This window comes from Schistocerca nitens, chromosome 6 (genome assembly GCF_023898315.1).
Source record: "Schistocerca nitens isolate TAMUIC-IGC-003100 chromosome 6, iqSchNite1.1, whole genome shotgun sequence".
NCBI lineage: Eukaryota > Metazoa > Arthropoda > Insecta > Orthoptera > Acrididae > Schistocerca > Schistocerca nitens.
In genome coordinates, this window is record NC_064619.1 from 363,636,470 (window position 1) to 363,649,435 (window position 12,966).

General features: G+C 45.8%; 1 protein-coding gene across 1 annotated transcript; it reads left to right on the plus strand.

The window, feature by feature from the left end:
- Positions 1-3,080: 3,080 nt before the first annotated feature.
- On the plus strand, positions 3,081-3,929 carry LOC126263362 (uncharacterized). Its single transcript, XM_049960452.1, has one exon. The coding sequence runs from the start codon at positions 3,081-3,083 to the stop codon at positions 3,927-3,929; it is 849 nt and encodes a 282-aa protein (XP_049816409.1).
- The last annotated feature ends 9,037 nt before the right edge of the window (positions 3,930-12,966 follow it).

Below are 12,966 nucleotides of genomic sequence, written 5' to 3' on the forward strand. Positions count from 1 at the left end.
TATAGAGTATGTGTTGTGCAATAAACAGAACGTTTCTTGAGTATATATATGAGAAATAACAAATATTCGCATATAAAAGCAAAAACTATATCAATGTAGGAATATGTGTATTGAATTTACTGAAAGAATATTTATATGCAAATATCATAATATGATGTATGGGTTACGTACTGCTTGAAAACTTTCAAAAAGACATGCAAAATGCGCTGCTCTCCAAAACTTAAATATGAGGTAAGTAAAGTGAAATAACATCTTAAGTAGTTGGTGGAAATAAGGAAAATGCGAGAAAATGTAGTCAGAGGTCTTTCAGGCGCGCACAGAAAGTTAGATATCACAGAGCGTGAGGTTAGTGTTATTATAACGCCAAATTTGTGCTAGCCCCATAACACAAGGCAGTTGAAAGAACAGGAAAAAACAGCTTGCACTTACAAAATGGCCCAGAGACAAAATTTTGATGTCTTTTCACAAGGAAAAATCATCGGGAAACTGGAACAAGGCTGATGTATGAGCCCAGGAAATTGTTATTGCCATAGCATTATGAACGGTATGGATCAGGGCCCCTGCTTTCCGAAAGAGAGGAAGTGGTCGACCATAGTCAACTACAGCAGCAGATTAATACAGCATCATGAAAGATGCAAGAAGGGACCAAATTCAAACAGCGGGTTCAATTGCAATCTCATTTGATAGGACTGCAATGCATGCAATCTCAATCTCACCGTATTGCAGTGGTAAAGTGACGACTGGGGTTTATCTCTCCACCTAACGAGCAGTGCGCTGCGCTCCGCTGCCACCCACTCATCAGTGGTACCGTGTGCCACTAGTAAGGGGTCCGCAGGCCCTTACTACTAAGTTTGCGCTCACACAGGCCGACAGGGCAGCTATCGAGTAGTGTGTGTGCAGGTTGCGAGAGCGAAAGGGGGTTCACTGGAGTGCCGAGTGCGGCTTGGGTAGATTCCCGCGAGGCGGGAAGAACTGGGCGGAGAGTTAGAGTTGAGATGTGCTGAAGTCAGGGTGTGGTAGGTTCCCGCGAGGCGGGCAGAGCTGTGCAGAAGCCAGCAGTTGTATTAATGCAAATTATCGACAAAGGGAGTGGCCAACGCCACGGTTTAACCCCTTTGTGTTAATATTATACGGGAAGGTGAGAAAGTTTAATTATAGAGTGAATTCAGTGATATTAAGTGCCGCTATTGAACTTCCGCGTCTACCGCGCCGGCATTACTTGGATTACAGTGATTGGATGTTGCGTGTGACAATTAAGAATAGCTAAAGAAACCTGTGCTGAGATTAGCCATCATTAACAGTGTATTGACAAAGGCAGTGGCTGTCTCCTTATTTTGTGCTTTTGCTGAGAATATAGATCTTGTTTGTGAAACTGTGTTGTGTCCTTCTTGTCACCAAACAGTACGTATTACAGTATTTGCGAAGGACAATACGGAATGTAACATCCCCTGAGCAGTCCAATCCGATTGCCAGCCCATTAGGTACACGGTCACATTAATTAATTATCTAAATTTGGGCTGCTATTCAGATCCCGAACGAGCGGGAACAATAAAATAAATAAAGGGCATGTTACACCCTTGGCTTACCGTGAAAGGACAAGTGCAATTTTCGGACGAGTCGTAATGAACAATAGGTAATTTACCTTGCTTAACGCCAGAAAACTAATTGTCAATGTGGAATCGGGACAGTGCATGAACGTTAAAATCGCAACAAGGAGCAGTGCATTTTTTGAACAATACGAAGTAATAAGATATTACGATTGTGACAAAAACTGTTTTCTTGTTATATTAAATAGCCAAATAGTGTCAATGAACTGTGTTGTAAAGTGCAAATGCGAAAATCCGCACGAAAAACAGTGAAAAGTGGACACTAAAGAGAGACACGTGTGAACAGTAAAATAGTGAGACGAGCCAAGATTTAGTCACAAAAGTTGTTAGAAAGGTGTTTAGTGATAACATGTTGATGGAAATTGCTTTTTGAACGGTGAAAATCGGACAGTTTCGTGTGGACCCACAAACTGTTATGCTGACGACAAGGTATTGTGGCGACGCAATTAGTGAGTGACGTCACGCAGAGCCATGTAGCAGTTGCACCAAAGAGCTTCGATCCGCGAAGTGATTTCACACGACACCACGGCGAGCGACGCAACTTCGAGATACCGAGAGCAGTCCCGGCATCTAGCGGCCGAACTACGAACTACGCCCGCCTACAGCGCCACGGAGCGACGCAACTTCGAGACAACGAGCGCAGTTTCGGCATCTAGCGGCCGAACTACGAACTACGCCCGCCTGCAGCGCCACGGAGCGGCTGACGGGGAACTACGTCGCCTTGCAGCTGATCTTCAACTTCACGCGAGCTCCAGCGGCGGCACAGCCACGCCCATCTCAAACGTCAAAACATCGCGACTCGCGGTAACGTCGGTTGGTGAGTGAAGACGACGGGCTAACATAACAATAAATTGCAGTGTGCAGTATTCGCGATAAATAAACAATTTTTAACTGATATTTACATTAGGAAAAGTGCTCAATTGCAGTAATTTCAGAAAAGTTGGGAAACATACTCTGAAGTATAGCATGCTTACTTATGCACACTGCACTGGATAAATGATAATTGTTTTGATGAATTTGCATTTATAGATTTTGTGAGTGTTATGATTATCTTGTTTAAAACATTTTTACATAAATGGTGTATCTGGAAATTGTTATTGGAAATTTAGATTTTTGAGAGCTGTTATGTTCAGTACTCATGCATGTTGTATCATTTTGGGAATTAACTGAAAGGATTGCAGGTACTGTTTGATTAGTTTCATGATAATTAGGAGTGTTTTGGGTTATTGGAGGTTATTTTGTATTACTTGCCTGGGCATTAAATATAAACCAAACATGTCTTCTGAAGATAAGCAGGTCTGTGAGGCAGTAGTTGAAAGAAAAGGGATAGGACAGGATGACAGGAATGATTCAGGAATTAGTGATTGTGGATTGTCATTAGGAAGCCCATCAGCACATTCAACTAGTTACCCCGAGACACCGGGACAAACGACGAGAAATAAGTCAGTTTTAGAGGATGAAGATAAGTGGTCGATGTTAGTAGACTTGATAAAGAAAGATTCACAAAAAAGTAGAGAGAGGGAAGAAAGGTTACTCAAATTAATAGAGAAGGGTTTACAAGAAAGGGAAGAAATAGTACGAAAATTAGGAGAATCGTTAAAAGAAGTGTTCCAAAAAACTAACGAATCACTAAAGGAAGATTTACAAGAAACATTAGAGAAGAGTTCACAAGAAACGAGAGAATCACTAAAGGAAGATTTACGTGAGATCAACACATCGTACACAAAGATGGAATGTAGTCTGAAGAAGGAAATGCAGGAGTTACCAGAACGATTGAAGATGAACGTCGACGAGAGAGAAAGTAAGCTACAGAAAAATATAGACCAGGTCCAGGGAGACGTGGAGAAAACGGAAGGAGAGTTAACAAAGAAGATAGAGGACGATGTTGAAGAAACTAGAACCGAATTGGGAGAAGAGATCACTGAAGTGACGCAGATGCAGAAACGATGCAACGATGTGGTTGAGGGGATAGGAGATAAGCAAAACCAATTGGCAGTCAATCCGAGAAATGCTATAGCCGTGCAGCGAGAAGAAGATGACCAGTGGGTTGCAATCGAAGGTGAGGCCTTCACTTGTGAAATCAAGAAAAAGAAAGGGACTACGGATAATGGTCAGTTTGAAGGAGGATTCTTGAAGAAATGCTGGCCCAAAAGTCGTCAGTGTGCAACACTTGAGGACCCACTACGATGCAAACCACTTAATAATTGGAAAGGAACGTCGGAAGAATTTGCCAAACATTTGTGGAAATGGAACGAGACTTTGGAACAACCCCTGAGTGACAACGTAATGGTATCTGCAATAAAAAGAAGATTGAATCAGTAAAAGCAAGGAACTATATCTAGGAGCCTAATCAAAGATAGGGAGGCCTTAATGAAGATACTGGAGCAGTTGGAGTCTATTAGATCACAGAAATACAAGCAAGCTGATGATCGAAACAGCGAAGGGAACAATGACCCACGGATTCATATTAATCATTCGTCTGATTTCCGAGGAAGAGGCGGAGGAACCGAAAAACCGAAGGACACTCCAGGTGAGGTCCGGTCAAGAGTGAGGGTTATAAGGTCCCGAATAAACCTGCTAAGACATGGTTAGGACATTTAGCTGTAAAATGGACTTTTGAAAGAGGGAAGTGTTTATTTGCATTGTGTTTTGTAATGTATTACAATTAGAGTTGCATATTTCATGTCAAAGATTATCTAAGGATGAATATAAAACCTGCAACCACTATTTTATAGTAATAATTCATATGGTCTGTGTTTAGGTAATAATTTTTGAGTATATATGCTGTGTGTGTTGTCATTTTGAGATTGGACTAGAGAGGAATATTGCTGGTTGAAATGAAAAATTGTAAATTTTGGACAATGCCATTTATGTGAGGTAATAACCTTTTGTAGAAATTGTTGTGGAGGCAGCCCACTACCGGAGTCCAGGATTATTTTGAAAAATTGTAAATTCATTAATGATTTGTATTGCATGTTTTGTTTAAATGTAGCCATGTTTTAAATCCCTTGCCGATTCTTTTTCGCCTGCGGTTCAAAAGAAGTTTTTGAGGGCGGGGATGTAAGGGGTCCGCAGGCCCTTACTACTAAGTTTGCGCTCACACAGGCCGACAGGGCAGCTATCGAGTAGTGTGTGTGCAGGTTGCGAGAGCGAAAGGGGGTTCACCGGAGTGCCGAGTGCGGCTTGGGTAGATTCCCGCGAGGCGGGAAGAACTGGGCGGAGAGTTAGAGTTGAGATGTGCTGAAGTCAGGGTGTGGTAGGTTCCCGCGAGGCGGGCAGAGCTGTGCAGAAGCCAGCAGTTGTATTAATGCAAATTATCGACAAAGGGAGTGGCCATCGCCGCGGTTTAACCCCTTTGTGTTAATATTATATGGGAAGGTGAGAAAGTTTAATTATAGAGTGAATTCAGTGATATTAAGTGCCGCTGTTGAACTTCCGCGTCTACCGCGCCGGCATTACTTGGATTACAGTGATTGGATGTTGCGTGTGACAATTAAGAATAGCTAAAGAAACCTGTGCTGAGATTAGCCATCATTAACAGTGTATTGACGAAGGCAGTGGCTGTCTCCTTATTTTGTGCTTTTGCTGAGAATATAGATCTTGTTTGTGAAACTGTGTTGTGTCCTTCTTGTCACCAAACAGTACGTATTACAGTATTTGCGAAGGACAATACGGAATGTAACATCCCCTGAGCAGTCCAATCCGATTGCCAGCCCATTAGGTACACGGTCACATTAATTAATTATCTAAATTTGGGCTGCTATTCAGATCCCGAACGAGCGGGAACAATAAAATAAATAAAGGTCGTGTTACACACTGTACCAAGGCCATAGTGACGACACTCTCGGAAGAGAGCAGATTCAGCCTGAGTCGTGATTCTGGTTGTACTCTCATATGTTTTTATCGCAGTTAGGATCATTGTCGAACATGATCCTTTGATGGTGCATATGCTGTGGTGTGGGGAAGTGTAATGTTGCATGGGCGAAATGGCTTCACTATCGGTGAAAATGGCAGTCCCCCCCCAGTCGACATTAATGTAACACTGAACTCTTTCCTTTCAGAAGTAGTTTCGGCTCTGACCTAATTTTTATGGCTGACAATGTGCGATCGATTAGAAGTGCACAAGTGGACAAGTTCTTGGAATGAATGGACAATTGGGGCTTGTGGCTTCCCCTAACGCAGATCTCATCAATCAAGTCTGGTATGTGTTGGGGAGACCATGTCCACATGCACCAACTGCTGCTGTCAACTGCGCTGATGGAGGTGTGGACCATCATGTCACAAAAACCCTTACTGACCTTGTGACCAAGTTGGGAACATGTTTCAGAGCATGCATTTCCCTCTGTGATGATCACACACCCTATTAAGAGACCTGTCCCGCATTTTGTAATGTCTAGGGATCATCATCAATGCTGATGACCTCAGCGTAATTATTGTCTGTAATTAAAAGTGTCATTTTTTCGTCTCATTGCGCTTTTTTACTTAATTTTTATACGACACTGCAGCAGTTCTTTCTAAGTATGGTCCTAGTTTCAGCGAAATAAGTTACTTGGCAGTGACACACGATGTGACAGTTGTTTACGTTCTTAAGCTGGTTGAACAACTTCAAAAAATCAATGACAAATAATGAAACACAATAGTGACAACAAACAAGTAAGGAGCATAATATGTTAGCGAATAGCAACACTACATGAGCACGCAACGTACGTAAATCAAATTGCTTCGAATATAGTAATCAGAAAGGCAACAATCACATACAGGGTCATGGAAGCGGATCAGGACACCCACATCACATTCAGTCGTACACATAAGCCAAACCAAATAATCATTGATATTGCAATTCCATAAAGAATCGTGCAAGTGACCGGTAACACTTGAATGTAAGTAAATATAAATGATAATTTTACTGCTTATTGTTTTTTCTTCAATCCCTTCATCAGGCAAGTTTGATGTACACAATATAGAATGAGAATTAATAGAAGAAAGACGAAAGTTATGAGAAGTAGCAGAAATGAGAATAGCAAGAAACTTTACATCAGATTTGAGTGTCATGAAGTAGATGAAGCTGTGGAATTCTGCTATCTAGACAGTTAAATAACCCAAGACGGACGGAGCATGCAGGTCATGAAAAGTAGACTACCACTGGAAAAAAGAGCGTTCCTGGCCAAGAGAAGTCTACAAATATCAAATATTCAGGAAGAAATATCTGAGAATGTACGTTTGGAGCACAGCATTTTATGGTAGAAAACATCGACTGTGCGAAAACCGGAACAGAATGGTATCGAAGCTTTACAGACGTGGTGTACAGAAGAATATTGCAAATTAGGTGGACTTATTACGTAAGGAACGAGGTGGTTCTCCGCAGAATCGGTGAGGAAAGTAATGTATGGGGAACACTGACAAAAAGAAGGGTATGTCTACTGCCAAGACATCAGGGAATAACTTTCATGGTCCTAGAGGGAGGTATAGAGGATAAAAACTGTAGAGGGAGACAGAGATTGGAATACATTCAGAGAGTAGTTGAGGACCTAGGTGGCTACTCGGAAACGGATAGACTGGCGCATGAGAAGAATTCTTGGCGGGCTGCATCAAAGCAGCCAGATGCTCGAAAGAGTGCTGACTCAGAAAAAAAGGTCACTTAATGGCATGTGGCGTTAGAACCATCCATATCTGACCACGTATACATTATCTTCGAGGGTTGAAATGGTTGCTAAACAGACCACCGTCTAAAGGAATACTAAACTCACACCATCGGAAGTCAGAACTTCGGTAAGAGATCCAGTAGATGGTATGACTGCTGTCGAAGTGACGTCTATCATTACGACCGGGTGCTAATAAAGCTGTCCTACTACCAAGAAGTGCACAATCGTTAATGTCCCTTTATGGAGCAATAACCTGGAATGCAAACGAAGCAAGCTGGTTGGTTCGTTGGTCTAAAAGAGGTGGGGGGGGGGGGAGGGAGCGACCAAAACTGCTAGGTCATCTGTCCCTCTTTCCGATTAAAATAATTCCACAAGGGCGGTAATAAAATAATCGAAACATACAAAACACAGCTGGAAGAAATTAGAAATCCACAAGAATGACAGAAGGGCAAAAAACACTAAAATGGACAAAATCGGACAAGAAAACCACAGAGAGACGCAAGGAACATGTAGAAGAGATCAAAACAAGGGAGCAGATTACCATGGCTAACTGACCATGAGAATAAAAAGGAAAAGGCAACCACTCTGCAACACATGAAAACCTCCACGCTAAAAGCACTAGGGCGAAGGACACAGAGCGACAAAGGATATGCACTAAAACTTGGATCAAATGATAAAACCCACCCTCACGAATAAAACGTAAAACTAAAGCTGCTGTTGAGGTATTGTAGCCCATCACCGAAGGTAGGGTGCTGGGAAAATTTAAAGTCCGCCGCAGAGCGGCTAAAGGTGGGCAGTCCAGCAAAAGATGGACAACCGTCATTGGTGAGCCACAGAGACACCGAGGTGGTTCCTCGCGATGGAGCAGGTAGCCATGCATCAGCCATGTATGACCAATGCAGAGCCGGCAGAGGACAACTGATTCCCTGCACGAGGACCGCATGGAAGACTTCTACACATTCATAGTCTCCTTAGTGACACACTGTTTGTTGTGAGTAATGTTACGCCATTCCATCTCCCAAAGCCGTAAAACCCTGCGGCGTAAGACAGAACCCAGGTCAGTTTCGGAGATGCCCATTTCCAGAAGCGGTTCCCACGTAGTCTTTTCGCAAGCCTGTTGGCAAATTCGTTGCCTGGGATTCCAAAGCGTCCTGGGGTCCACAGAAACACCACCGTACGACAGGACGATTCCAGGACATAGATGGACTCCTGAAAGGACGTTAACAAAGGATGCTGGGGGTAGCACTGGTCGATAGCTTGTAGGCTTCCCAAGGAGTCAGTACACAGGAGACATGACTCGTCAGCGCATGAGCGGTCCTGCTCGAGAGCACGAGATATGGCCACCAGTTCTGCAGTGAAAACAATGCAGCCATCTGGAAAGGAGTGCTGTTCAATATGTCTTCCATGAATATACGCAAAGCCTATGTGACAGCCATCGAGCCGCCTATGTAAACCACTTCATGGCCCCAGTACATGTCGACAATCGAAAGGAAGTGATAGCGAAGAGCCGCCGGGTTAACGGAATACTTAGGGCTATGCGAAAGGTCCACAAGAAACTGCGGCATAGGTGGACGCCATGGTAGTGTACGTGAATGGATCTCGAGGAAGCGTGGTAACGGGATGGACTTAAGTATAGACAGAAGGGACTGGACGCGAGCCGCAATCGTAAGCCTCGAAGAGGGCCGCCGATGCGGGAGATGAACCTCCATGTTTGGGGAGAGGAGACAGTAATTCGGATGTGCAGGAGAACTACGAACGAGTGCAACGTAACTGGCGAGCAGTTGTGCACGCCTAACCCTCAATGGAGGGACTCCGGCCTCCACCAGGACACTGGTCACTGACCGGCCAGTGTGGCCGAGCAGTTCTAGGAGTTTCAATCTGGAACCGTGGGACCGCTACGGTCTCAGGTTCAAATCTTGCCTCGTGCATGGATGTGTGTAATGTTCTTAGGTTAGTTAGGTTTAAATGGTTCTACGTTCTAGGGGACTGATGACCTCAGAAGTTAGGTCCCATAGTGCTCAGAGCCATTTGAACCGTTTTTGAACACTGGTCACTGGACTCGCTCTAAAAGCTCCCATAGCTAGGCGGATGCCACAATGCACTGGGTCGACTAAATGCAACGCTGAGGGCGCCTCCGAACCGTAAACCAGACTCTCATAATCAAGGCGGGATTGAACAAGGGCTGTGTAGAGCTGCAGCAACGTAGGGCGATCTGCACCCCAATTGGTGTTGCTCAGGCAGCGGAGGGCACTGAGATGCTGACAGCACCTCTCGATATGTCTCCACTACAGTTAGTGGGTCGCCATTAAGGCAAAGATCTGGCTCTGGAGGAACGGTGCGACGTCGACAGAACTGCAGAGCAGTGGGCTAGAGCCCAAAACCGCACTTTGTGAATGGCTCCCTGTAGGCGCCGCTGAGCAACACCAATACTGGACTAGCAGTACGAAATTCAGAAGTCATCCGCATACAGACAAGGTAGGACCGACGGTCCTACAGCCACTGTTAGACCGTTGATAGCCACTAAAAATGGAGAGACACTCAATACGGAGCCCTGCAGAACGCCATTCTCCTGAATAGGGGAGCAACTAGGGGAGTCACCGACTTGTACACAGAAAGTGCGAAGCGACAGGAAGCTTTGGATGAAAATCGGGAGCGTGCCCCAGAGACCCTACTCATACAATGTGGCAAGGATATGATGTCGCCACGTCGTGTCGTATGCTTTACACAAGTAAACAAAGTTGGCAACCAGCTATTGGCGTCTGGAAAAGGCTGTACGGAGGGCAGACACGAGGGACACAAGATTTTCAGTGGTAGAGCGACCCTGGCGGAAGCCTCCCTGACATTGAGCCAGTAGGCCACGTGGCTCCAGTACCCAACTCAGCCGCCAACACACCATAAGTTCCAGCAGCTTACAAAGAACGTTGGTGAGGCTGAGGGGTCGATAGCTATCCACATAAAGCGGGTTTTGACGCGGTTTGAGCACCGGAAAGATGGTTCTCTCCCACCATTGCGATGGAAAGACACCCTCGCACCAGATCTGGATGAAGATAATGAGGAGATGTCGCTTGTAGTCAGACGAGAGATGTTTAATCATCTGACTGTGGATACGATCCGGCCCAGAAGCTGTGTCGGAGCAGTATGAAAGGGCGCTAAGGAGCTCCCACTCTGTAAATGGGATGTTTATAGCGTTCACTGTGGCGTGTATTGAACGAGAGGACTTTCCTTTCCCTACGCTGTTTGAGGATGCGAAAGGCTAGGGAGTATTTCTATGATGCAGAGGCTCTGGCATATTGCTCAGCCAAGTGCTCGGCAACCGCGTTTGCGTCGGTAGATAACATACCATTGATGTTAATCCCAGGTACACGTGATGGGGACCCGTACCCAAAAATACATCTGATCTCTGTCCAGCCTTGGAAGGTAGCATATGGCACTCAATGGTCGACACGTATCTCTCCCAACACTCCTGTTTCCGTCGTTTTATAAGCTGGTGATCGAGGGCACAGAGCCGCCTAAAGGCTATTAGGTGCTATATTAAAGGGTGCCGCGTATGTCGCTGTAGAGCTCGCTCTTTAATTGCCTCAGCGACTTCCGGCGACCAACAACGGACTATCTTTCTCCAGGGGCACTCTAAGGAACGAGGAATTGCGTATTTCTGCCGCAGGAACGATCTTTCTAGTGACCTACTCAACGATAACATCGACGGCACCATGTGGGAGAGATTCGCCTGTGACAGCACAGGTGAAGACTTCCCACTCTGCCTTGTTTAAAGCCCATGTGGGTTGGCGTCCATGGACATGACACCAGGGGTGTGACAGGAAGATGGGGAAGTGGTCATTATGCCACAGGTCGTCATGTGCTCCCCAGTGGATAGATGGGAGAAGGTCAGGACTGCAAACCGAGAGATCAATGGCCGAATATGTGCCACGTGCCACAATGAAATGTGTGGCGGCACCTGTATTTAAGAGGCAGAGGTCGAGCTGTGACAGTGAATTTTCGACCTCTGTCCCTTGGCCAGAAAGCATGGCGCTACCTCACAAGGGGCTATGCACGTTAAGATCTCCCAAAAGTAGGAAAGGTTTAGGGAGTTGATCAATCAGTTCAGCCAATACGTTCAGGGGTACTGCACAAGCTGGAGATATACATTGGAAACAGTTATTTCCTGCGTCGGCCTTATCCTGACAGCCACAGCTTCAAGAGGGATTTGTAGGGCACAGGTTCGCTACATACTGAGTTCAGGACATAGACCCAAATTCCACCTGACACTCTATTATGGTCGCTAATGTTCCTGTAATATCCCTTATAGCTGCAGAGAGTAGGGGTCTGCATTGGCAGGAACCAGGTTTCCTAGAGGGCAATGCTGAAAGCAGGTGTAAAGCATAACCATTTCTGTAGCTCAGCCAGATGTTGGAAAAAACCGCCGCAATTCCTCTGGAGGATTACATGATCGTGAGACTGGGAAGAGATGAAACACTCAATGAGGTAGTCTGCGCCTCAGGGTCACCTGCTGCCACCAGATGAGTATCTGTGCGACCGACATCCACTATGTCTGAAGGCCCAACTGGATCTTAGTCCTCAACGGACGCCAGAATCTCCACCTCATCCCCAGACACAGAGATTGTAGATAGTGGTGGTGTGGATGCCACTGTAGTGACTTGGTTCTTGGGGTTATTTTTCTTTCCTCTCGCTGATACGTAGGTTTGTCCAGCTGGGAGGGCTTTACTGATTCAGTCTCAGGGACCGGGAAAGACTGTGAAGCCCTATGACCAGCTACCTGTGGTTGCTTCTGCCACTGGCGTGTGTCAGCTTTGCCACTGGTAGGAACCTGGGAAGGGAGTGATCCAAGGGATCCATTCCTGGCGAGAGGAGCCGAAGAAAACTTATGCTTGTCTGGCGCAGAAATGAGGACTGACGTTCCTGATGGTTGTGGGGATGTTGCTCCTGAAGTAGGTTGTGCAAGAGGAACAGGGAGAGAAGTGCCCCCCACCATGAAGGGTGCAAGTGGAGTCTGACGACTCTGAGAGCCAACTGTACATGGCAGAACGGAAGATGGGGTTGAACCGTTGTTGTAGTGGCGGCGTAGGTTGACGTCATATTCACAAGATGTAGCCTCTCAAAGTTTCTCTTAGCCTCAGTGTAGGTCAGTCGGTCCAGAGTCTTGTATTCCATTATTTTTCTTTCTTTCTGGAGAATCCTGCAGTCTGGCGAGCAAGGCTAATGGTGCTCTCTGCAGTTGACACAGATGGGAGGCTGAGCACAGGGAGTATTGGAATGTGGAGGGCGTCCACAGTCCCAACAGGTGACACCTTAAATACAGTGGGAAGACACATGGCCGAACTTCCAGCACTTAAAGCACCACGTTGGGGGAGGGATATATGGCTTACATCACAGTGGTAGACAATCACCTAGACCCTCTCGGGCAATGTGTCACCCTCGAAGGCGGAGATGAAGGCACAGGTTGCTACCTGATTATCCCTTGGAACCTGGTGGCTGCACCGGACGAAATGGACACCTCACCGTTCCAAATTGGCCAGCAGCTCATCATCAGACTGAAAAAGAAGGTCCTTGGACAATATGATACCCTGGACCATATTGAAGGTCTCATGGGGCATGATGGACACAAGCATCCCCCAGCTTGTCAGGCAAGTAGTGCTGTGACTGAGCAGAGAATGCTGTTTTGATCAAGACCAAACCTGACTGCATTTTGGGCAAGTCTTCCA

Coding starts and splice junctions, on each gene's coding strand:
- LOC126263362 (XM_049960452.1), top strand. CDS start 3,081: ATGTTAGTAGACTTGATAAAGAAAGATTCACAAAAAAGTAGAGAGAGG.